We start from the raw sequence: 27,098 nt of genomic DNA, 5'->3' as shown, positions 1-27,098 counted from the left end.
AACAAGGCGTGGTTAACCCTTGCGTATACGACTTACTTCGTTCTTGAAAAGCAACATTCGAAATATTCTCGTCCTGCTGCTTCAACGAAATATTATCAGTAGGCTCCAGCAAAGATAACACTACCGTCGACCCTTTACCGTGCATTACCATTGGTTTCATTCTTCTCACCGCGTTCTTGCGATGCTCGCAAGCTGATTATGCTGCGCATTACTTTGACCGCTGTTGCATGGTCAAGTAATGCCTTAGCTGGCGTCAAAATATCCGCAGTAACCGGCTTATCAGATGCGATAGGCGGTGGAAATATTTGTTTGACTGTCCTCGTGAAGGTGCATATTTCTTTAATGATGGTTTGGTTTGGTTTAGTATGTGGGGTTTAACGTCCCAAAGCGAGTCAGACCATGAGAGACGCTTTAGTGGAGGACTCCAGAAATTTCGACCACCTGGGATTTTATTTAATGAATTCATTATCCGCTTCCTTCTTATAGATAACTGCGCCATGCGTGTTTTTTTTTTTTGCTTTATTTTCTAACTATATCGATTGCATTGCATACACTCGCGCACGGCACGTACGTGGAAGATAGCTACATTAGCAGAGATCGTTAGGCAGTGTAGTCGGCAAACATCAGAAGGGAACACACGTTTCTTGACGCATCCACAAGGAATATTTGGGCCCAGCATTTCCGATGCAAATTCTAATGCTTTCTTGATTTATTTTTTTACGGCGAAATCTGTCGCATAGGACTGGTTTAGCCACCTAGCTCTACAGTCTACCCTGGAATCGGCAGTGTATTACACAATGAATTGATCGCCACCTGCTACCGCGGCAAGTGGCATTCTCTGCATTTTTAGGGAAGAGGGAAGAAGGAAAATGCAAGTTGGAAGAGGAGAGAGGCGACGGATGGACCTAGTGGTTTGGTAAGATATGCCGAAAGAAGGAATAAGTAACCGGAAGAAGAAGCAACCGGAGGAAGAAGCAACCGGAGGAAGAAGCAACCGGAGGAAGAAGCAACCGGAGGAAGAAGCAACCGGGATGAGGACACATAGAAAGCGTTTATAGATTGGAAGGAGGAGGCTAGCAAAGGAATGTGCAGCCTAAGTGTGATTCCAGGGTAGAAAGCAAAGCTGTATAGCTAAACCAAACCTACGACAGATTTCTCTGTCTCATGCGTTAAGCCGGTAAGTCTATCAGTCAAATTTCGTTTCTCACATGCGATCATCTTTTGCTTTCGCGTGGGGCCATATATTGTCGACTAGGCGACGGTAAAGAGCTGGCTGCTGAAGTCTCAAGTAGCTTTCCAGTTTTCCTTCGGCCGGGAGACCATCTTGAGCACCTGGAAAATACAAAAATACTATGTCAATCTAATAATGCTTGAAGGGGATGGGGGGGGGGGGGGGCGCATAATACAAAGGGGTAATCGAAAAGAGGAAAATGACTAGAAACGTCTGCCTCAGCGCCGCTGTGTGGCTATCGAAAAGTTCGGCACGGCCGTTTAAAATCCCGGCATTAAAAATATTAAGCTGTTAGTTCTGAAGCGGCATTCAAACAGCTGCGGGCCGGTGCCCCCCCCCCCCCCCCCCGCTCCCTTAAAACAACAACGAAGAGTACGGTGGCAGTTATAAAACAGGAGCGAAATGTCGCACCGACCCAAATAGCTCCTAGAGAAGCCGAAGATAGACGCGAGGCTAGAGTCAATCTGTAATTATTACGAAAGCAAGATAATCAGGATTAAACCAAGCTCTATGAGCCCACATTAGCACTCTAACATAAGACGCATTGCGGCCGATTTTAGTGCAAAGGCACTACAAACCGAACCACGAATCATATGTGAAGCTTCTGCCGAGGTTAGAAGTGAGGAAAAAATAAACTTTCGGAACGATATGGGTTGGGAAGCCAGTACGGAGCACCGTGGCTGTGGCGGAAGCTGGTCGCCCCGCGTGTTTAACTGCCTCTTCCTCGCGCTGTGGATTGCATGTCGTCGTCTTTGTCAGCTTTTTTCTCTGCGCAATGAGTCCCAGCAAACTGCTATCGCATAGCCCTCTTAAGGTGAGTTAAAGGTAAGAGGCGGAATAACTAATATACCTGGTCCATCCCAAAAATTGATTTTGCGCAATTTGAAAATGAAATTCGAAAATTTAGTTTACATATACGTTCAAAATAAGCTTGCCGCCCCCCCCCCCCCCCCCCCCCGTTTCAAATTAGACTTGGCCCACCCCAGAAATTTGGGTGGCTCACACCAAGTTTTAGATGGGAAAGTCCTTCCACGTAGACTGACAGACGAAATTTGAACGCTTTTACATGTAAGTTGATGGAGTCAAACCATCTATCATTTTTTGGTTCTGTCTCTGATAAAGTTGCATGTCATATCTTTCGGGACAGCCGCATTCTTTTTTCTTGTAGCAGGCTTCGAGCCCCTCTGGACGAGAAATGTGATACCTACTGGAATCTATAACCGTCCTCGTGACGTCATCCCTCTCCCTAGTGTGGTCTATTGCGGAACACATATTCCTCGGATGATAACTCATTAAATGGCTTCTAACCCAAGTCCTTTGACATTCTGGAACTACTCGGTGAGTGAGCGACACTGGCAATTCTATACAGACAAAGAAAACGTAAGATAAATTTTGCGCACTTTGGTTTCCTATGCGCATGTACATACGTTCGTGAGATTGTACTTTTGAGCACAGGTGTCTGTCGACAAAGAATATGCGACTGAAACGAAAGTTTCCTTACTTTAATGTGTCCTCGTTAACTTGGCGTATTTTTTAAAGCTCCACATTATGGCTTTCTACAGGTTTCGGAAGAACCCTGACAAGGGAGAAAATAGTGCGTTTGCGCCGCATATATATCGCTACAATTGGTCGATGCTAGCGAAGACGTGATCGCACACTTCTTCCAATGGCGCCCCAGAGGTTATTGCCGTTGTCTGATTTACGTCCCAAAATATCCGGAAAACTGAACCCTATGAGTGCACAGCACGAACGGAAGGCACAGTGGACCTCGCGCTTGAATTTGTTCACGATCGAAAACTGTGAGAGGCCACTGCCCCTTTGAGAAGCGAGAGCTTCTTTTCCAGTGTTCGCGCAAATCGATTATCTAGAAAAAGACACGCGCCTCTTACGAGTATGAATGTAGATGCTGAAGAACGCATCAAGAGGGTGGGCTATCGAATATAAAGGACAGAAACAGCGCTGTGCCACACGTTTGGGCGAAGTGGACATAGATTTGCTCTTCTGTAGGGGTACCTGTCTCTAAAAAGATTATAATGCCATGTCTGTTCTCGCGAATGAATCAATGGAGCAAGGTTGCGTCCTCCGCTGAATGCGTCAATAAACGCGGACGCATAGTGATGGACAAGGCGTGCATGAGTGGGTACAAGGAATCTCCATCTCGCCAAAAACCCGCACTGGACTCTACTGGACAGTGCACCCCATACTGAACCTGTCCTAAATTTCCCAGATTTGTATCCTGTCTCTTTTTTTTTTTTTTCATTTCATGCTAGAAGGTGAAAGCAGATATTACAAAATTGGCTATATTATAAAAGCAGCGCTATGCTGAACTGTTAAATTATTTGTTAATGTGATGCTTTTGTAAGAGAAACGTATCTTTTAGCAGCAATTTCGCTGGAACGTCGTCGGTATTGTAGCGAGACTATACCATGCATGCAGAATTTTTCATTCCTGATGTAAGGATTTCACAGAAAGGGCGCCTTTAACGAGGGGACTCTTCTGTAAAGAATCTGCTAAATGACAAGAGAAAAAGAGGCGAAAAGAGGGTGATTTTAGAAAATGCGAGCTCTTTATTAAGTACTCAATTATAACTTATTTCGTAGTCTAGCTTTATTTAGTTACCTGTTCAGGTGTAATGTGTTGCTTATTGCTAGACAACGCGGCGCTTCAACGAAGATGGTACGAGGCAAGAAAGAGGTGCCGCCTTCGCTGCCCCGACGTTCTATATGCTGCTACATTGGTATTCTCTTAACGTTTCCTTCTGCGCGTGTTTCGAGACGGAGCGATGAAAGCCGGACTTCAGACAACGAAGCGATTTTGCAAAGGAAAACATCAAGAGAATACGCTAGAAAACGTTCTAACGCTTCTCGTGCCGTAACAAAAATTGCAAATGTAATGGTTCCACGTTGTCTGTGATTCTGAATCCCAAATGAAAGTTCATAATAACGCGGCACTATTTTTTTATTCGGAACTTTATTGCGATAATGAGAAATATGCGCAAACACTGTTGGTATCGATAGAAATAAAATCTGGTGGCCGGTCCAATGCAAAAATCACTTGCTGTTCAGCCGCAGAGCGCGGAGGGCTGAAAAGTTAATCATGATGTGTACAGTGGGACACGTTTACAAGATATCCACCACAAAACCAAGAAAAATATAGGAGACTCTAAGAAGAATACAAAGAATACATAATACTGTGGAATACAAAATACGAAAAGAATATATATAGAATAATAGAGAAATGAGGTGTCAGTAATTCACAAGACAATTGTTTCAGGCAAAATTTGATTGGACTTGTGATGTAGTTTGCAAGTTTTTTTTTTTTTTTTAATTCTGGCTACTTTTACCTCGATCGGCAATTCGTTCCATAGTTTTGCTCCATTGAACTTTATCCGACGTTCGCCATAAACATTGCTATACATTTGGGAAGGTTAAAATTACAAATGACTGTTTTTCTTGTATTACGGGAAGGTGGGGCAAAAAGGTTTAACGGAAGGGGAAAGTTAGTGTTTATTATGTTGTTCATCAAGAACGAGATTTTATAGTTGCGCAAGGATGGGAACGAGAGCACATGGTTAGCATCAAAAATGTTCTCAGAGTGATCTGAATCGGCTCTTATCGCGTTCAGTGCCCGCTTTTCAAGGCGAATTAGAGGGGATAAGATAGGTTCATATGTTTGGCCCCAAGATTCACAACAATAATTGATACGTGAATGACAGAAAAAGTTGTAAAGGGAGCGTGATACATCGTATGGAAAGTAGTACCTCGCCCTAACTAGCATGTGGCATCCGAAAGCAGTTTTTTTTTTTTTTTGCGTACGTTGTTAATTTGTTCTTTCCAATGTAAATCGCAATAAAAGATTACTCCTAAGTGTTTGAAGGACGATAGTGGTTGTATATAACGAGCCACCTATAGGAAGTTTAAAATTATTTGTTGTCTTGTACCTAGACTGAAAAGCAACGTACTTAGCTTTGGCGACATTCAAGGTTAGGCAGTTTTTAAAGAACTAGGAAGACAGAATTTTGAGCTCACTCATTACTGTTGTTTGAATTACCGGAAGAGATTCGCCAGTAACTAGTAAGGCAGCGTCATCTACGTACATTATTAATTGTGAAGAGTGAAGTGTCTGCGGAAAATCAACTATATAAAATGAAAACAATATCGGATTCATAACAGAGTCCCCATGATACAACTCAATATATATTCTTTGTACCTGACATGAATTCATAAACAAGTAGCCGTTGTTTCCGAGAATACTTGTGAAAGAAGCTGTGAAAGAATTTGATTGAGCTTTCTGCAAATCCTTAGCTTTCTAATTTCTGCAATGGGATGATAGATAGTGTCAAATGCCTTTTTAATATCTAGGAAAACAACAGCAGTGTTATTTTGATGCATTGCGGAGTTAAGTGTTCGTGATAATGTTAACAACTCTGTGGAAGTTGATAATTTTCCACAAAATCGTGCTGCTCAGATGCAAAAATATTATTCCCGTTAAGATATGTTTTAACCGTGAGCGCAATTAGCTTTTCGAAAAGAGTGTTTAGTACACTTAGTACAGAGATTGACCTATAACTGCTTGGTTGGCTTGGATCTCCATTTTTATGCATAGGTACAACTTTAGCAATTTTAAGGATATCTGGGTTACAATTATCTTCTATGGAGTGGTTGAACAGGTGACGTAGGTAAGGACCAAGGATATCAATGCTATCTTTAATTACCCGTGTCTGTATGCCATCAAGACAACTGCTTCGTTTACTGCCATTTTACTGACAACAGATCTTATATTGTCAGCAGAAACTTCCTGAAAATAGAAGTTATTATGTGTAATTTTAGGTACACATGAACCAGATAACTACAATGAAAACTGACCGGTAAGACTAGAACGCGTTGATGAAGTAATCGTTGAAACCATTAGCAAAACGAGGGGAAATATTGGTGGGGGTGACATTTTGTTGTTCGGTCCCAGTTACGTTTCTTACTATCTTCCATAGTTGTTTTCTGTGCTGTTTGTTTTGCGTAACCAGATTTGCATAATATAGTTTTCTTGATCTTCTAATCATTGCTACTGATTTATTCCAGTAATACTTAAACTGCTTGCGGTAGAATTAATTTGTTTTATTTTTCTTCCAACTCTGGTAGAACGAATCCTTACTCTTCAGAACAACTAGTATGTCCTGAGTTATCCATGGGCCTATGGGGTGGTCATAATTATGTTTAGATATACACGCGTAGATTCGGTGATTGCATTGCTAATATAACTAACAAAATTTTCAAAATCATATTTACGTATTCATTAATCATGTTGTAGCGAACAGCGTTGCTGTAAAGCAGAGGCGCAAGGCTGGAATTCCTAGCCTACGAAAGAAAAAAATAAAGTTGAACGGCACGTGCTCAGTGCGCACGCACTGCGCGCTCTGTTCGATTCAAGAAGCCTGCCACGCTGGTCGTTTTGTTCTGATGCTCCGCTGCGCGAGCCCATATATTCCTTACAGTGGTGACTCCGGCCTATGAGATGACCGACCCCAGCAACCTACCGCCCTCAGGCGAACCTCCGCCTGACGCTACCTTGTTCCCACGGGACGTCGCAGCTATGCAGCTCCACCTGCCGACATTCTGGCCCAAGCATCCGCAAAAGTGGTTCGCCCAGCCTTCCATGTGCACCACGTCACCTCGAAGGCATCTCGGTTTCGTCATTTACTTTCCAACCTGACTTCTGAGGTGGCTCAACTGGTGGCGCATATCATCCTTAGGCCCTTAGGCGATACTCCGTACCAGAGACTTAAGCAGTACACTCTAGACCGCACCACGCTATTTGTGACTGCGCGCCTCCAGCAGCCGCCAACCTACGAAGAGCTTGACAACCGCCGCCTCTTCCAGCTACTCATTAGCATCATCGGTAGATCCTGGGCGAAAGCAACGCCGGCTCGAACGGATCACTGTTTAGAGGGCTCTTCCTGCAGCGCTTGCCGCAGTCCACCCGCCTCGTCTTGGCTGCTGCGGGGGACTTGACTCTTGGCCGCTTCGCCCAGTTAGCTGATCCAGTCCATAACGCAACCTCTTCCGTCTCCGCCCTCTCCTCTCCATCAGAGTCATCCGTCATTTCATGATTAGAGACCCGGATCAATCAGCTGGCCGCTTCTCTCGATGCCCTTCGGATGTCCTCTGATGCCTAGCACGGGTTCTCCTCAAGTCCTCGCCGCCGTTCATCTTCGCCGAGAGGTTCGCGCTCTTCCAGTCCTCGCAGTGAGCCTATTTTCTGGTATCACCAAACCTGCCAATGCACTCCACCATGCAGCTGGCCGGAAAGCACTCTGCGAGATCACTGACGGCGGCATGTGACCTCTCTCTTCACTCTGGCTGCCTTTTCGTAGTCATGGACCGCATTTTCAGCCTGGGCTTCCTCGTCGACAGTGGTGCTGAAGTCAGCGTTCTGCCGTCCACCTATGCTGAACGTACTTCCAAGTCACCTGGACTTATTCTTCGTGCGGTCCACTCAACTTCCATCGCCACGTATGGTCTCCGGTCCCTAACTCTGGACCTCGACCTGTGGCGCACGTTTTGATGGGTCCTCATCGTCACCGATGTCCATCAACCCATCCCCGGATCCGACTTCCTGATGCATTTTGATCTGGACGTCAGCATGCGTCGCCATCGTCTCATCGACAGCGCGACGCGCCTTTCCATAACTGGCATTATATCCGCTGTCGCTTCCACTGGCACCCGCACGCTGATCCCGTCATGTCCGTACGCCCAAGTCCTCGCAGACTTTCCCGAGGTCACGAGGCCTTGTAATCTCCACCAGCTTGCCAAGCATGGCATAACCCACCACATTGTCAAGCATGGTCCACCCGTCGCAGCTCGTCTGCGCCGCTCTTCGGTGAGCGTCTGGCGATTGCTAAACAGAAATTCGACCACATTCTCCAGCTGGGTATTATTCCTCCTTCGTCCATCTCTTGGGCTTCACCGCTCCATCTGGTGCCCAAGAAATAATCGGGTGACTGGAGTCCGTGCGGTGACCTCAGGGCTCTCAACGCTTACACGGTCCACGACAGCTATTACCTTCCACACATCCAAGGTTTCACTGGACATCTGGACGGATGCAAGATCTTTAGTAAAGTGGACCTTGTAAAAGCCAGAACAGCAACTTGGGCTTGTTGGCTATTCATCTTGAGGTAACAGCGCAAAAACCATGGATGGGACACAAGAGCAAGAGAACACAATGATCGCTGAATATCCAACAGCTCCAGTTCTTTTTTTTTTTTTTGGTCAAAAGTACAGATGGTTCGCCGATACGATCACCTCCAAGCTTTGCTATCTCGGTTGCTTCAATTATCTAACGAACCAGCTGCTCGGCGTGTTTATCGACAACTTTACATCGTGCATACTCAGCCATACAAGTTTTGGATGGCCAGTCTTTCACATGTATTCCAATATGCCTGGGCGCTTGATCGACGTTAATTTTATGTTCTTTCAGTCTATCGTTAGTGCATCTGCCGGTCTGTCCTATGTATTTTTTTTTTTTTTTACATTTCAACGGCAGGGAATAACACCTTCCGCTCATTGGACAAAGCGAACCTGGTGATTTGTATTACACCCGCGTAGTTTTTCTGGCTCTTCGCCGTTGACACACCGGCAAAAGCGTACCGTCAAATCTCTGTTGAACCGGCTATCCCGAAAACGGCCATCACTATACCCTTCGGTCTCTTTGAGTACGTACTCATGCCCTTTGGGCTACGCAACGCAGCTCAAACTTTCCAGAGATTCATTGCTGAAGTGATGCCCGGGCTCCCGGCTGTGTTTGCCTACATTGACGACATCTTCGTCGCGAGTTGTGCTCCACAAGATCACCAGCATCACCTCCTGGAACTCTTTCAACGCCTTCAAGAATTTGGCTTGGTCGTCAACGCCAAGAAATGTTTTCAGCTTTTCTGAACTTGGGTTCTTGGGCCACCACATCTCGGCGCAGAGAATTCGTCCATTGCCTTCACACATCCAAGTTGTTAAAGACTTCCTAGCCCCCACTACCTTACGCAAGCTCCGCGAGTTCCTGGGCTTAGTGAATTTTTCCCGACGCTTTATCCCGCACTGCATGCGCCGAGCTTCTTCACCCCCTGACCGACCTTCTTCGCACAACCAAATCCTCCTCCGCGATTTCCTGGTCTCCCAAAGCTCAGGCTGCTTTCATGGCTGGAAAACAAGCCCTCGCCGGTTCTATCCTTCTCATCCACCCTAGGACTTTCGCGCCCACTCGTATCGTGGGGAATGCTTCCAGCATGGGCATTGGTGCTGTTCTTCAGCAGGAAATCTAATCCGAGTGGCACCTACTGGGTTTCTTCTCTTGGAAGCTACAACCTGCCGAGACTCACTACAGCGTTTGACCGTAAGTTGCTCGCCATCTACTCCACCATCCAGCATTACCGCCACTTTTTGGAGGTCCAGCCATTTTACATTCTTACGGATCATAAGCCTCAGGTGTATGTGTTTCGTACGAACGTTTCCAAGTATGTCGCCCGCGAACTTCGTCAACTGGCCTACATATCGGAGTTCACAACAGATATCCGGCACATCAAAGGCATCGACATTCAGGCAGCTGATGTACGTTCGCGCATTACCTCCATCGGCGTGTCTACATCTGCTGTCGAGTGAGAATGTCTGGCCCGGGGCAACTAGAAGACCCTGAACTTCAAGCTCTGCGTGACCACTTCCGTGCCCTCCGTCTGCAGCTCATGCCTCATCCGCTTGTGACCGGATTGCTCTGGTGCGACATGTCATCGGTTCTACCTGCGTCCATTCATCCAGGAGGCCTTTCGTCTTGCCATTTTCCATTCTCTTCACATCTGCCATCCCAGCATAAGAGCCACACAGCGCCTCGTTACCCAGCGGTACGTCTGGCCAAAACATGAACACCGACGTTCTCCAGTGGGCCCACTCGTGCCTTCCTTGTCATTCCACCGAAGTGGCCCGCCATACAAAGACTCCACCCCAGTCTTTCCTGCCACCTGGCTGTCGCTTTGACCACGTTCATCTTTGCTTGGTTGGGCCGCTACCTCTCCCTAATGGCTGCCGGTACATTCTGACGATGACCAACCGTTTCACTCGTTGGCCCGAAGCAGTGCCCATTCCGGACATTACTGCGGAAACAGTTGCTAAAGCCTTCGTTTCAGCATGGGTTCCCCGCTTCGGCTGCCCCAGCATTGTTACCACGGATCGCAGCCGTCAGTTCCAATGCGCCCTCTTCATTTCCCTCACCCGTCTTTTCGGCCATAAACACTTCCGCACCACAGCATATCATCCCTGGGCCAACGGCATGGTCTAGCGGCTCCATCGTCAACTCAAGACTACCCTCACTGCTCGCCTTAATTGGGAGTACTGGAGTTCCTATGGGGCTTCTTGGCCTACGCGCCGTTCTTCTTCGTGACCTCGACTGTTCGGTGGCTGAACTCGTCTTCGGTGCACCCCTGCGTCTTCCCGGAGACTAGTTCCTTTGGCTCCCTGGTTCCGGCCTTTGCAGTATTTTCAACGCCTCCAGGACTGCATTCAACACCTGCGCCCAGTCCCGCCTCGATCACCTGACCGTCAGGTCTTCGCGCACCACCTTACGTCCTCGACGCATGTTTTTCTAAAGCGAGACTCTGTAAAAGCGCCTCTTACCTCCCCCCCCCCCCCCCCCCTGCGATGGCCTGTACCGCGTCTTCAACAAGACGACTAAGTCGGCTACTATCCTGCTGGATGGTAGAGAAGAGATCGTCTGCTTGGATTGCCTCAAACCCGCATACATGAAGACACCTCCCCAGGATCTCCCCTCGGATGTTGCATGGCTTATTTGCCGACCTGCGTGCCGCCGAGGCACTCTCATTCTTGCCCCGTCGGCGCGTACATTTCGCTGTTTCGTCTGGGCGGAGGACCCTGTAGCGGACAGCGTCGCTGTAAAGCGGAGACGCAAGTTCGGCGTTCCCAGCCGGCGAAAGAAAAACAAAAAGTTGAACGACGCGTGCCCACTCAGTGCGCACGCACTGCACGCGCTGTTGGGCTCGAGAAGCCTCTCACTCTGGTTGTTTCTTTTTTTTTTTTTCTGGTGCTGCACTGTGAGCCCGTAAATTCCCTAGAATGTTTTCGAAGGTAATACACTGAAGTACGGTATGTTTCTAACCTTAGCATAATCATTACGAGAAGATTGCTTTGAACGACTTCGACTAGGCGGTAACATGCAGGCTCGTGACAGCAACATAAACGTGGGGTACATTTAGTGCACGTGGATGCAAGCCTGCAAGGCTGTCCATGGAGACCTAGCTTGAATCAGACATCTACGTTTCAGCTTTCGGAACCACTTACATCTTTCTGCGCTGAGCTCAGTTCAGGAGGCACTCTGCTCCGTAGCTTCATGACCATGCTCCCTGCAGCCCACGTTGTCATCCGCATTGACGCACTTCAAGCAGCACGTTTGCTCCGACGTGTCAGCCGTTGCCCCAAAATATTCCAAGACATTCACCAGCTTACGGCGCGTATCCCGCAATCAGTACGTATTGAGTGAGTCCCACAGGACTTGCTGCCTTCCCAAAGTCAAGCAGATTTAGTGACTCGCCTCGTGAACCAAGACACATCAATGCCACGGCTCCTTTAAGTGGACGATGCTACCCTCCTTTTATCAAGAAACTAACACCTCCGGCGCCGCACACGGGCACTTATCCCTCCGTGTGCGGTATCCCTTTCCCGTGGTCTCACCCATGCAGAGGAGGTTGCGCTTAGGAGGATCCGGGTCGTTGTTGCCCTCACACCAGCTGTCACTAGGACGTGGTCTCACTTCCGACACTTATATCCCCGCCCAGGTTGCCCGATCCAAAAAAAACGAAAATGTTGAAGCCGACATTCACCACTTGTTGTGGGACTGTCCAGCACTGAAACCGACACGAATCCGGCACTTGACGATAGCTGGCCTTTCAGCAACCAATCCTGCCTCATATATATCGCTTGGACGCAGGGACATCATCATCGCTGACTCCTGGACTTCATAAAATCAGCCAACCTTTTTCCATTCATTTAATCATTTATTCATCCTTCATCTCATACCCTACTGATGCCCTGAGACAATAAATATCGATTAAAAAAACGTGAGGTAATTATCGGCAACAACATCGCACACACCGGCTAGCAAATTCATGTCAAGGTTGCACAACATACAGTCTATGAAAGTTGCGCATTGACTTGTTATCCGAGTCGAAGAGTTAATGACATTTTTTTTTTAGATTGAATGACAGAAGTAAAAAGACATAGTCACTGCACTCACCCAATAACAGATCAATATTGAAATTGCCGCAGGTTGCAATGGGATTGTTCGTAGACGCATACATCAGAATTGTTGAAGCTACCAGCCCACATATAAAGTCACGCTTCAACCAAGCCGTATGGACGTGCCTGCGTGTCCTATATTTATCTAAATTAAGAGCCGCGCCTGATACATCGCAGACCAGTTAGTCAAATGTAAAGCTTCAGGTCCCCTGTTTTTGTCAAAACAACACAGGCCGATATCGTCAGCGTAGGCTAAAATCTTAACTTAAATTTAGATGAATCCAAAGGCTTTTGGTTAGGCCATTGGGGCACTAGACCAAGCCAGTTTGGAGGCATATACTGGGACTGTAGTCCTCTCCAGTACCTAGGGGTTCCGCTGCACCAAGTTCGCAACAGCGTAGCCTACTGGGATTCACAAATTGTACCTATGCGGCGACAAACACAGGCTTGGATGGGTAGGGAACTCTCAGTGTTTGCTAGGGCACAGGTGTGTAACATATTTTTGTTTGCCAAGCTTGCGTATATCCTTCAAGTCCTGCATTGTGCAAGGAGGAAGGTAAAGTAATACACAAAATATTTGCAACATTTGTGTGGCGCTCTCAACGGGAGCCCATGTGGCGTGACAACTTGTTCCTTCCTTTAGAGTTTGGTTGAGTGGGCTTTGTTCATTTGTTTGTGCATCAACTTGTTTACCGTTTTTTTCTTTTTCAAATCGGCAAACCACCCGTTTCTCGTATCTGTGCTCACTAGACGTCTTAGTCCTCATTTGTCTTTCTTATTCGCACCGACTGGGCAGGCTCGTGAGGGGCCTTTATGGGGATTCCTTAAGGAAGTTGCTGACACTTTTAATTTTCTCACTGTGCGTTTCTCTCTAGATTACTTGTATAGCCTCTCGAGAAAGCAGATCACCCAGGTTCTCACTGACTTTTTGTTCCCTACACAGTTGTATCGGCAGCCTTATCTAGGTTTTTTGGACACCACTGTTCTTAAGCGTGTTGGGCAAATGTGCATTCAGGAAGCCGCAAAAACGTTCTTTTTAAAACTACACACAGCGACGTTGCATGTCAAGACATTTCTTCATCATAAGAAGATGTTTGTGCCGTGGACGGTGAATTGCCGTCCCTGTAACGTGCCTGAGGCAATTGATCATTGCTTTATTCTGTGCCGTGTTCTTTTGGGACTTACTAAATAGAACTCTTAAAAGGGACATTGAAATTACATCATATACTATTAGATTTCTGCCTCTTGACAAAACCTCTGTCGTGCCTTATGATCTATTTGTGTTTATGGGACTGTTCAGCCTTTGGAAAAGTCGTATGTTGGACAGGCATGCCGAGCCTCCAAGACCGTCCACATCCGTGTTTCGGGAGCAGTGTGCTTTGGTGAGGAGTGTGTATGCTGCACGCGAAGAACCTCCAAACTGGATGCCGTACCTAGATGGATGTGTGTGCCTCCCAGAATTTTGATGTTTTGATCATGGTGCATTGTCGGGCTAGGGGTATGGCGAGCTCGTATTAAGCAACTCGGTAACTTCAGGCATGGGCAAGTTTCAGTAAGTGGAGGTTTTCCTTTTATTACGGAAGTTTTCCCATGCAATAAAGAAAAAAAGAAGCGCCTGCGTGTCCTATAGTAACGAGAATGCAAACGGTTCTGGCAGGCTGATTCTGATATCACTCATCCCATATGAACGGAGCGACCCGAGTTGGCAGCTCCTGCCCGTAGCATAGGGGTGAATTCAAATGTCATGGCAAGCTGATTTTTTAGAAGGAGACCATAGCTACGCCTCTTAACGGCGTAACTGCGGCCACCCGAGGTATCGCTTTGGCTGTCGTAGTATTAATTTCGCAATAAAATCAGAATTTTAAGCAGGAGCAAGGAAACTCTTGCCCGTGAATTGTTTGCAGCGTCTTATATCAAAAGGCTGGAATCAGACTGCATCAGTGAAACCTTGGTATCTCTTTTTAGCGGTGAAAGTCGACTACTTAGTTTTTTTTTTTAGATAGGAATGGTCTAAAGTGATATTCATATGCTTGCCGGCAGTGTGGAGGCATTTAAGGGCGTAAAAATAGTCATTCGTTCCGCCCACGGACAACCATGACAACCACAAGTCCGCCTTGTGTGGTAGAAGCACATTATGTGGCCTTTTTTTTTTCTTTGAGCCAACATTTTAGGTCTATGACCTCTTTCCCAAGCATTTCACCCCAGAAGAGCTGAGCACCAGGCCAGGGGTAATGTAGTACCGAATGGAAACCGATGGGTACCCGGCGGCACCAGGTGTCGAACATGGTACCTCCCGAACGAGAAGCGGATGCTCTAAAACAAGTTCACTTCATTATATTTTTACTCACGCGCATAAGGTCTTCATTTTGACTCGTTTTGAAAAAATATAAGCACTTGGAATTCAGCGCTTGTCCCGCCCATGTCTGTGTTTTCGTATTTGTTGACGCTGTGGAACCTCTCCATTTAGTTCAAATATACCAACTAGCCCAGCAATTGGTTTTACTTATCTAGATACTTCTTCGTAGATGTCACAAAAGTGGCCGCATTTATATTTCATAATATGTCAATTAACCATATGTAGTATTCTAGAAGAGTTTATTGATATACTTCAGTGTATTCTGTGTGCCTTTGCCTTGTCGGTAATGTCAAGAGCACGCCTACGTGCACGTTCTCGTCGCGGGGTAGTTTCCGCGCAGTTAGAGAAACCCCCTCGCAGTGCGCGAGCGGGGGTGTCCTCCCAGCTTGTTTTACAATGTCACCCCTAGCAGGGCCGAAGTTGTTGGCGTACGTGCATCCTCTTTTGGTTGTTTTGGTTCTGACTTACGTTTTTTCATCCGCAACATGGCGGCCATGCAGTGTGGAAGTTGCGGGGCCTACGTGCCCCTTCCTGCGTGTGCACTTGTGCGTGTTTGTTCTACGGACCCTGACTTGGGGAGGGAACTGTTGTGTGGGCGTGTCTTACACATTGTCAACCGAAGGCTAGAAAAGAAGCCGACTCGGACCCAACGGCAGTGCGCCTCTCGTCTCCAAGCACTCCGGGCTCCCCGAACCGCCGCCGCATCGCACCACGAAGACTTCGCCCCAGGGCTCCGGAAGGACCATCGCCTTCGAGAGCTCCCCATCTGCGCCGTCTTTGTGAGTGGAGTGCCGCCGCGCTCGTCGGACAATATGCCCGTTTCCTAGTTTCTTCTGAACTTTCTCTACGCTCGTCTTATCTTGTTTTAAACATCTGTGTTCAATTTGCATGTATCTTGATAGTGAGAATTTTGACTGATGTATTTGTAATTGCTAGTTTTTTTTGTATGCTACCTTAACTGTGTTGTTTTAAATGCTTGTAAATGCTTTCGTCGTATCATCCTGTGTATAATACTGAGAATATATAGTTGTTTTTCCATCATTGACTTCGTGGCTCTGTTCTCATTCACAACGCTGAACGTAACCGGCTAACGCTGGGCGTCAAAGTTCCAACTACCTTTGCCTCGGTTCGAGAAGGCGCCTCGCACCCCTTCCGGAGCCGTGACAGTAGACTTTAAAGTGAACGCTGACGGGTGCAACGAGTAATCGTAGTTAGACCACCAGCGAGCCCATATACTGCTTCCGCCGCCGCCGAGTTGTTCAGTTATTTTGGGGGCGCAAGTCAGCCCAATGAAAGAGAGAGAAATAACTTTTTTTTGGCACCCGTCAAAAGGTTGGCGAGGATCCGAGGCGCAGCTCTGTCCTAGCCATGTCCTCCCCCTCAGCCGTCGAACTGGATCTCTTGGATCTGAGCAGCGGCCAGGGCGAGACGGATGACTTCACGTTGCCCTTTTTCGTCCTGTTTGAGAAGTAGTGCCTCCCAGAACTCGTCAGTTCTGTCAGGTTATCCAAATCTAGGACACTTCCATATCATGTGGATCATGCCGCTATGCCATCGCAATGTTTACACCTGTGGCTAAAAATTTCCCGGTGCCACTTGCTTTAAAGCTGGGGGTTCGGGAATACTCCAGTTTGTAGCTTACACCAAATAACCTCCTCGATTTTGGTGAGTTGCTTACGTGCTTTCGGAAATATTGATCTACCTAATTTGTAATGATTCAGGATATCTTGATAGGTATTAAGGTCATCACCGAACTGTATAGGGGCTCCTCAGCGCCCAAGGGGTACAGCGTTGCGCATAAGATGTCAATGGGTTCCCGGAATGTATCCTCGCGCCAGTACGTGCGCTTTCTCGTTCCCCCTCAACCCCTACTGCACCGGTGTCCAAATGAGCGTGACCTGCTCTGCCGGTGGTGGACCACTGGCCGACACTATTGCTGCTATGGCCGAAATGCGGCCCGCGTCAAAGTTTCTAATCTCTGACTTGGAGTCTGTAACTATTATTTTGACCTGTTGTTGGGTTAGAGCTAGCGCAATGGCCACCTCTTCCGCCTCCGTTACGGTCGAGTGTCGGGTGCTGCAGCAAACTACCGAGCCCCTGTTTTCTCTAGTTACTACTGAAACATGTCCCATACCGTCCGCGCATTGTGCGGCATCTGTATATAAGACGTCCTGTCTGCCCTCAAAACAGCCTTGCAGCGCTGCTGCTCTATCACTTCCCCGGCTTTCATGGTAGGTGGGGTACAAGTTTTTGGGGAGCGGAGGTATTTTTAATTTGTCCCTAACCTGTCTAGGAACCTTGTCTGTACGTCTGGAGCATGCTTACGGCTCATAGCTCAGTTTCTGCAAAATGCTCCGACCAGTACAGCTGCGCAACAGTCTATGGTATTGTGAGGTCGTTGTGAGCTCTTCGAGGGTATTGAAAATCTCTAGTCTCAAAATCTTGTTTGTGGGTGAATTGGGTGGTAAACCTAGGGTTGTTTCGATCCCTTTACGAATGTGAACGTCAAGTTTCTCATTTTCCGCCTTGTGAAACCGTGAATACGGCGCCACGTAGATTATCCAACGGATCATGAAAGACTGGACTAGCCTAAGGAGGTTGTCTTCTTTCAAGCCCGCAAGTTTGTTTGCGATCCGCTTCAGGAATCTACAAGTCTGACTGGTGCTAGCGTCTAGCCTCTGTATTGTTTCCGAGTTCTTGCCGTTAGCCTGAATTTGTAATCCCAGAAGTCTAATGCTTTCCACCATTGGTATAACGTTACCGTTGACCCTGAGTGTAGTTTCCGTGTTAGCCTGCTTTATACGCCGACGATGGGGCGATCGCATTGGCGTGAGAACGAGCGCTTCTGATTTTTCGACCGAACATCTGTGCCCGATTGGTTCTAAGTATCTTTCTATGACATCGATAGCTCGCTGGAGTGTCTGTTCAATTTCACCATCACTGCCCCTGCACATCCACAGAGTCAGGTAATCTTCGTATACTGTAGGGTTTAGCCCCTGGATTTCCTCTAGTTTTACGGGGAGGCCAAGCATGGCGATATTAAACAGGGTCGGGGACAACACCTATCCCTGCGGTGTGGCTTTGTGTCCCAGTCGAACACCTTCTACTGCGTGTCCTCCCATATCGATAGTTGCCGTTCTATCTCGAATGTAGTTGTACGTGCGAACTCTTACGTCTAATGCACTGAGATTCTAGAGAATGGCCGAGTACTTCATGTTATCAAAAGCTTTTGACACGTCTACACCAACGACCACCCTGGTGGCTACTGTTGAATTGTATATGATCGGTTCTTTTAGCTGCGACATGACATCGCATGCGGCCATATGCGGTCTAAATCCGATCATGGTATTCGGATAGATATTGTTGTCCTTCAAAAACCGGTTCAGCCGGGCCTGAACAACATACTCCATTAGTTTACCCACGCATAACATGAGCGAGATGGGACACAAGTGTTCGAAACCCGTCCGTTTCCCCGGCTTCGGGAGGAACACGAGGTTTGCGGCCTTCCATGTCGCCGGCAGCCGACCGGCCTCTTAACACTCCTGCATGAATGCTGCGAGGTGTCGTATCGACGCGTAGTCCAAGTTTCTTACCATTCGATTACTGACTCTGTCCGGACCTGCAGCAGTCTTTGTTCTCAGTCTATTTCTGCCCGGACTTCAGCAACCGTTATCGGGCTATCTAGTTCCGGGTTTTCTGGTCCTTGTAATCAGGCATTTGTTCACCTGTACCATTTGCGCAGTTCAAATAGTGGTCTCGGACTTGGGATATGAGTGTAGCCGCGGTCCCGTCAAAGTTATGTATTAGCCTGTGAAGTTGCTGCTTGGCCTCCAATTTAGACTTGTCGGGATCTAGAAAATGCTGAAGTAAGTGAAATTAACTCTTCATTGGGCTGAAGTAAGTGCCACGTACTTGCCTTCCCGATGGACAAGAACATCTGGAATGCAAGTGCGTGGCACTTACTTCAGCCCAATGAAGAGTTAATTTCATTGCTGTAACGTCTGTCTGTTCTTCTGCCCACGGCATTGTCACCGTATGACACTATCAGACAATACTTTTTTTTTTTTTTTTTTTTTTTTTGCTTTGAGAGCATTAGAGGAAAGGGAACCTTCACCGCAAAAGTGAAGTGCGGCCCGTCACAATAAGTCTTCGGACTATCGCAGTACCCTGCCATTTGTAGCCGACCTTGGAACATCGAGTACTGCCACCGCCTAATGGTATTAGCATAGTGTGCCGCAACATTTCCGTTCTCATTGTCGTGATACATAGTCCTAGCGGCGTCCTTCCAGCTCACCTGCGCTATCCACTAGAACGCGCAAAAACGCATAAGCCATGGCGTTGAAATTAGTTGCCGAAATTTTCGCCGCAGGGCATTTAAGAGTTTAGGGTCGTCTGAGAAGGTTCTTGAGTAGGTGCTTTTGTGCTGGGATCTGTAGGCGGGGGCAGCCATGAAAATGTCAAATGTGGTGCAGCGTGGAAGAGGAGAGCGCTACTCAGATAACGAATAATGAGCGACTTTAGTGCAGGAACACTTCCAAGCTACTTGCGGATGTCCTGTATGCCATAATCGAGCATGCTGGCACTGCAGAAATAAGAAAAAGCGTAATTCTTTTATAAACTACTTTCTTAGAGGCAGCGGTGCAGAAGAAACTTCGAGATATTACATTCCGGTCATCTCGTCCAAAGAAAGGTGAAGAAAGGAGACATTATTGAAGCGCTTACTCAGGTTTGAGTTATGAAAAGCTGTCCCTAGGTACTACATTTCATATCTACCTCATGTTCGTATGAAAATGCAAAAGTGTTGCTTTCTTAGGTGTAATACTTCAAAAAAATTAAGGAAGTGAAGGACGAGCCAGTTCGACCATTTTTGGGTATATCCCTTCATCAGGCTGAGAAAACTATACGCCTCTGCCATTTTGCTTCTTTGATGTTACCTAATAATCTGATTCTTCATAATTAATACCTCCTTTATTTAATTTTAAGCTGAGAAATCATAACTGCACACAAATTTCTATTTGGCAGCAAAACAATCGAATCAATCCCGTTAACAATGCCGTCACAAAATCACGTACGCCTCGTGAAGTCGGTCAGGTGAAACGACACAGCAGCGACTTTTTCTGTTTGTCATTTTGATGCCATTGCGCTTCGGACACTGCTACACATACCAACGCAACAAAGAAGGCCTTCTTAGTCACGAAGTAAATCTGGGTCGAGAGTCTCCGATCCTCCCTCCAAGTTCCGAACTGTGCCAAATAAGGTGCCTCGATGTGCCCCAGTGCTAAGCAGCACACAGTGCCACTTGACGAGACACTCCTAATGATGGGGCCGGCACCAGCAGTGCATCTTCAGACGGTTCCCGTATGCAGCGTGGCATGTGCACTGTTCGGAACTTGCACGGGGGCAGACTTTTGATCTTAAATGCAACTCTTTACGGAGTTGCGAGTGTTCTCTTTTGGGTGTGTTTTCCGAATACGCTATACTGACTGCTTAAATTTTCGAAGCGCGGTCAATCAACTTCCTAGTAATAAAATCGTCGTCGTTCTTAGTGCAAAAAATTAGGGAAACACCTGAGCTCTGCTTTTAAGTGTATGACGCGATAACGTTAATGGCTTCCGTCTGCGGCATTGTCACTCGCTTAATCACTCATCGCTTAATGTGGGACTTAATTATGCCACAGATGCTCATCAGAATGCTGTCGTAAACTGCCACGTTATGTGAAAGACCACTCGACGTACGTGTTGATTAAAAGGACTGCTTTAAGCAATAAGCCGTTCGAACGTGTCTGCGCAGCACAGGGGTAGCATGTCTGTTGGCATCCAGTTAAGGGTCACGGAAGGTTCGATTCAAATTTCACCCTCCCATCTCAAATGAGCCACCTGAAAAGGCAGTTCCTGACAACTCGGCCATGTCATATTGTGTCACGAGATCGTGACGCCATTCAACCTGACGACCAGCTATATAGTGCCCAGACATGCCACCTGACAACTCTCATCGTCCAGAGGCCTGTTTTTATTGCGAAAGCAATACTGCTCGCAGTTTGAGCCGTCAGCGTGGCCCGGCGGTGACCAGCAAGCTGGCAGGAGCTGCCAACTTGGGTCTCTCGATTCACATGGGACGCTTATGTTAGAATCAGCCTGCCAGGACCTTGGCATTTCGTTACCCCTATAGGCCACTAAGGCACATTCATACGGCTTGGTTAAAGCGGGGCTTTATGTGTGGGCTGGGGAAGAAGAAGAAAAAGAACATTTATCAGAATGCTCGGTCACCCGCAGCTATTGCGTTCGCTCAATACGGTTCAGCAGCGTTGAACTCTTCTAATTTTTCCGTTTTTCGCTCACAACGGCGACGCCGGTCTTCCATGAGAATGCGGCTTTTACGATATTGCGTTAAAAAGTGGTCGGCGCCACGGATGGCACACAATTACCTTTTTTTTTTTTTTTCTGCTGAGAAAGCTTTACCTTCGGTGAAGTCTGCATATTTGACATCTTGGACATCTCTCATTCGCTTTTCATTCATTTTTTTTTTCGAAAGGTAATAAATTTTCATACAACCTTGCGGCATCGTCTGGAGACTAGCATGACAGATAAAATGTTATAACTGCACACCTGCAGCTATAATGGAAGAAATTGTCCTTGGAAAAGTAAACAAAGCTCAATAATTAGAGTCGTCAAGGTCTGCGCGCAATCAGAACAGCGTTAAAGGCACTGTGGAGGTTCAGGATACAAAGGAGACAACTAAACTTGAATCAACATGAACCAACGGCACGCAAAGTAGCGCTTCGCTCAATCCAGTCACACACGAGTCGAGCACGCACAAGCGTAGTGAGGGGCTGACCGGAATTCAAAGTGCAAACCCCTGTTTTATCTATGCTTATTTTTGCGGTGCCTCTTTCTTGCACTCGAAGAACGGGGAGGGAGTCTGTAGCCTTAACGTGCAGAAACGATAGTCCAGCCAGGTGGAACACTACCATGCATATGCCGTGAAAACGCGCAGCAAGAGGCCTCGCCTAATGGTGCTGAAAATGCCACCTAGGTGGCGTTACCATACTGTTGTCCTTTAGTCGTCCTCCGTCCGGATACAAAGTTTGCTGCGTGGGCAATGTCGGCCTCCAAGCTTTGTTGAAAATTTGCATAAATGTCGGTTATTAGCCCTCCCTTTTTTTTTTCGTTGCTTTTAAGTCAATTTGCGCTTAAACCAGCGCTTAAACAGCCTTGATCACTGTCATATGGCATGTCTGAGTCAGGTTTGAAACACCGCGACCACTGACCTTTTCATATCCCCCCCCCCCCCCTCTCTCTCTGTCTCTTATTACATTTTCCTGAAGTATAAATTTATCGGCAATCTGTTTTTATCGCTCCGTGACTGCAGCTAATCCAATTCTGGGATTTCCTCCTCATTGTCTTAAGAACATTTTCGTCGCAAGACAGGGACTACATGGCGCGCCTTCCAACCAACCTCTTGGCTGCTACGGAATCCTCAACTAGAGAAGTACATATATGTTCATTAATTCTCCAAACCTTGCAGTTTCCCTCAGTGTAGTTATTTCCTGTAACCTGTAATAGGCACATTGCACATAACTTATCGCAAATGGCTAGTGTTGAAAAATACTCCAAATCCACTTGTGACACTATCACAAATGTTTTGCATTGCTCCCCTTCCGTACTATTGTGACCAAAAGTAAGGCCCCTGCTAAACTGCATGCGAGCAACACCTGAAGAAGCAGTCGTGGTTTCGAGGTCGGCGTAGTGGCCTACCGACTGCTTTGTTAGGCGGCCACTGCGCTGGTCTCGAAACAAAAGGACTGCTTCGCCAATGCATACTGTATACAGTTCCAGTGACTTTAATTCGGCATAGAGCGCCTCGATCTACCACGCCAACATTGGGGCACCCAAGTACCACAGTGTTCTTTCGTGTACATGATGCAGGAACACTACAGCACGCGGTGGAGGGGATCTCTTGTTTTTGCTCGCGATTGAACTTCATTTGAAAACATTTTCTCGTGCTTTCATTGGGATTGAAAGTTGCATCTAGGTATACGGAATCTCACAGTTTCTTTTTTTTTTAGTTACTTTATGAGATGTCAGCGTCGCGAACTCTTGCTTTTGAAGAGCGCAATGTGCGTGCGTGTGTGTGTGTGTGTGTGTGTGTGTGTGTGTGTGTGTGTGTGTGTGTGTGTGTGTGTGTGTGTGTGTGTGTGTGTGTGTGTGTGTGTGTGTGTGTGTGTGTGTGTGTGTGTGTGTGTGTGTGTGTGTGTGTGTGTGCGTGTGTGTGTGTGTGTGTGCGTGTGTGTGTGTGTGTGTGTGTGTGTGTGTGTGTGTGTGTGTGTGTGTGTGTGTGTGTGTGTGTGTGTGTGTGTGTGTGTGTGTGTGTGTGTGTGTGTGTGTGTGTGTGTGTGTGTGTGTGTGTGTGTGTGTGTGTGTGTGTGTGTGTGTGTGTGTGTGTGTGTGTGTGTGCGTCCGCGCGCGCACACGCGTTTTCAGCCTTTGTAGATGTGTGTGAGCATAGTTAGCACTACAAACGGGCCGGAAAAAGAACCGTACGTTAGGTTGGGATTTGAAATAAATGCTCGACTTACCCATAGGCCACAAAAAGAACTTTTTCTTACAAGGTATAACACCACGTAAGCTGAAGGCTGATGGAGGAATTGCACTAACAAATAACGTAGCTGTTGTGATATTGTTATGATATCGGAGAACAGCATGAAGCTGCTACGAATCACGGCAGCGTAAACAGCGCGAAGCTGCTTAGGTCATTTTGTAGCCCCTCCGCGGCCTCTGTGGTATATGACTGAGCGATTAATGACGTGGTCACCGGCTTCAGTATGCATGCCCAGTTGAAGGCGAGTGGCGCCCACGTGAGGAAAAATCTTGTCTGTGTTGTAACCGCGCACTAAGGATGCTCATAGAGCACTATACACTGACCTTCGCATCTTCAGTCCAATTCACTGAGTACATCATCAGAATACCGCAGAGAACAGCAGTCAGTTCGGCATGTCAATTATAGTGGGTTATACGCTCGTAATTGTAGATACATATTTGCGTTAGCGCGCGCCGGCTGTCATAGCCTTGTATCGAACAGGACTGTCGTGAAGGAATTTAATTTCTCAAGTACATCTTTCTGAGACTTCTCTCGTAATTGAGAGGTAATCGTTGGGTGTATCTAAGATATTCCTACCCACTTGTTAATGGGACTGTTCTAACCTTCCAACGAGTAGCAAAAAATTTGTGTTTAACAATTTTCCTGCGGTCAGGTCGATACATTATAACCACCAATTAAACCAACGAGTTACGTTTATAGCAATAACAAAATCTGCAAGTTGCCGTGAAATCATCTGTGAATATATTTATTGTTATTGTGCATTTTCACAATATGTGAAAAAAAAAAAAACGTTCATGAACACCTTTTCAGAATTTATTCAAAACTTCTCGGTATGTTAACATGCAATAGTGTAATGTTTGGGATATTGTGGCACACTTGTGTGACCCGCACACCTCAAGTCAAGCTGCAAATGTGCATTCCACGAAACTTTTGACTGTGTGCTCACGTTTCTATATGACACTCCAGACTAGACAAGCCACGAGTCACCCCTTTCCAGCTGCTAGCCTTTGGCCTCTTCTTATCCGGCGCGTGGTCCGGCGTCAGCCATGGCCGCACCAAGGCCACCGCACCGACAGAAGAGGAGCGGCGGCGCCGCTAAGGGCAGCGTGGCCAGCTCCGAGGCGGCAGCAAGCAGCGTGGGGCCTCTTTCCCCTCTCATGGCCGGGGAGAGGTCCTTACCTGAGTTTCACCCTGAAACAGCCATCCGTATCCGTGCCGTGTCGTAATGACACCGCGCCTGAACGCTAACGAAGCTCAGTGGCAGGTATCCGGCGAACACGCCATCATCAAAGAACTCATTAAGCCTGCCTCATTCCCGGCTGTGTTCCTCGCCGGCAAAATCGCGTGCGAAGCCGAGGCGTCGGTCTCGCGGGAGGAAATGGGCGAAAAGGCGAAAAGAAAAACGCGCCACGGCTCCCTTATAATGACACTGTTACAGCAGCGCGGCGCTGACTGCCGCCTTTGCAGGCGACAGCGTATTTGCGGACGCAAGTGCACCATGAAAGCTTCTCGGCAAAGCGGTCAAATTCCCCTCCGGCCCTCTCCCCCACTTTCTGTCCGCCTACCGTTCTTTTTATGTCCTTTCTTTGCCATCTGCCGGCATGCCCCAAACCGCGCGACGCTGTCGCCTCTCGGCGACTGGCAGCGAAATCGGCCAGAGCCCGAACATGCTCGCGCCGGATCCTCTTCTCACAGTGCGCTTGGCTGGCGACGAAGTGCACCCCAGCTTGTGGAGGTGGATGAAGCGGGAGTAAGGGAGAAACTCCCCCCAAAAAAGCTCCAACAGAAATGTGATTCCCCAGGAATCGAACAGCACGCTTGGGTGACGTTTTTAATTTGAAGGAGAAGAGGTTCTCCCGATTTGAACATGAGTGTCCGCCCCGGCCTCGAGCCGAAGGGGGAGACGTCGGTGCTTTCTCTTTTCGTCATTTTGGTGCGGCCCGTTTTTATATGCAGCGTTCGTCAATTATTGAAGAGCACGTGGTAGGCGTTCTCGTGCTGGAAAATCTGGAAGCCGTGAAAAATGCGAAATTGCGGATTTCTCGTTTGGCTTGCCAGGACGAAGTGAGGATACATTTTGTGCTTAACTTTTTCTTCTTTTTTATTTTCTGTTACCACATGCTTCGCCAGAGTGGTTTATCCGATTAGCAATAATTGCGATCACAAAATCGAAAATATTGCGCGGCTAGAGCGAGCGGTTATCGCCTCAGGACATCTCTTGGCGCCTGCTAAAACCTGAAGTTTTCTAACTGAACTCCTGTCAAACTGCAGTGGTTTTTTTTTTTTTTTTGTAAGTTGGAGATACAATGTTTGTGGCGCATAAATTACTATCCTAATATGGCACTCATCACGATGTCGCGCTCCTGGACTGCGTATACTGACACGCGTGAGCTCATCTCTTCACATGTGCTGAAACAGGTTCAGCTTAATTGGCAGTGGCGTAGCCTCAGAAATGTATTCCTTGAACATAGGCAAGGTGGGGGAGGTGGGAGGAGGATAAGCATGGCGGAGGCTAAGTTATGTTCGGCTCGCTGGTCACATTTTGGATGAAGCTTCAACCCTTTCAGTTCCGACCAGTCGCGTCGCCACTCTACGGCATCTCTACCGCAGCCGGTGTTATTCTTTGAACTGCAGTGTTCGATAGCCTTTTATAGCATGAAAGCAATCCACTTATGTAACTGATCAGGATTTGTTCGTTTCTGGCGTTTGTATGAAGTTATATCAGACAAATCTGTATAATAGAGAGAGGCGGGCTAGTTGGTGACTAGTATTAGAATGCATCTTGAAACCGCGCAAAAGGACAAGGGGCGAGGGAGAAACCAACAGGAAAGAGCGCGGAACTTCAACTGGTTTATTACAACGTCAACGGTCGCATTTATATATTTATCACAATCACACTGTGACCTAACAAACGATCATCACGTAACACTGATGCGCAGGCATGTACGGGACATCATGCTATCCAGATATGCAATCTCTTCATCAGACAAGTTGACCAAGGTTTTTCTGACACACAAGCTGTATTCCTTCGTAATACAGTAGGCCTCGAACACTTCTCTACTTAGTTTAGACGCGAACTTTTTCAGGATTGTCGTCTCGCGGAACCGAGGCGTGCAACCACGGCAGTGGCGACAATGTTTGGCCATATGCCCTCCCCCCGCCAATGAACCTACTCCTGCGCTTTGCTCCTGAAGTCTGACGTTTATACAATGTCCAGTTCGCTCTGCGCCTTTTGGGGTGCGGTGAAGACCACCGGCACGTCACCTTTCTGAGCCACTCTTTTTAAGCGATGCGAGATCTGGTGGTAATACGGGATGGCAACAGGTCTCTTGCGTTGCGCTTCTTCCCCGGAACGGTGCTCTGTATTCTGATTTTGACTGCGTCCGACAAAATTTGTTGACCTTTTCAGCCTTTTTGTCTGTTCAAAACGTCACTTGAGCGGTGGATGAACGTTAAAATACTCTCGCCCATTCTTTATAATATTTATTTTTCTGTAGTCAAAAGAAAATATTGGTGAATTAAAATCAGCATGCAGGCGAAGCAAACTTTCGGCACCGAAAAAACCAATACCGACGTTTACAACTGTGCATCAGCAGATACATTCATAACTATGCTGTGCAGCGTGTCGTCG

The 27,098-nt window shown here is 47.2% G+C and overlaps 1 protein-coding gene and 1 pseudogene across 2 annotated transcripts in view; one reads left to right on the top strand and one right to left on the bottom strand.

Annotated features, from left to right (window-relative positions):
* Nucleotides 1–452: 452 nt before the first annotated feature.
* Nucleotides 453–27,098, bottom strand: part of LOC146205342 (thiamine-triphosphatase-like) — a 430,791-nt gene continuing 404,145 nt past the window's right edge. For both annotated transcript variants that reach the window (XM_084589996.1, XM_084589995.1), the window contains exon 4: nt 453–1,332. In XM_084589996.1, coding sequence (XP_084446122.1) covers nt 1,205–1,332 — 128 coding nt within the window. In that variant the 3' untranslated portion in view covers nt 453–1,204. The remainder of the gene's footprint in view (nt 1,333–27,098) is intronic.
* Nucleotides 13,517–13,979, top strand: LOC146205344 (uncharacterized; annotated as a pseudogene).

Source organism: Amblyomma maculatum, chromosome 1 (assembly GCF_055883805.1).
Source record: "Amblyomma maculatum isolate TAMU_Amacu chromosome 1, ASM5588380v1, whole genome shotgun sequence".
Taxonomy (NCBI): Eukaryota; Metazoa; Arthropoda; class Arachnida; order Ixodida; family Ixodidae; genus Amblyomma; species Amblyomma maculatum.
The sequence above is the reverse complement of the archived record's forward strand: the minus strand, read 5'-3'. Positions and strand labels throughout refer to the sequence as shown.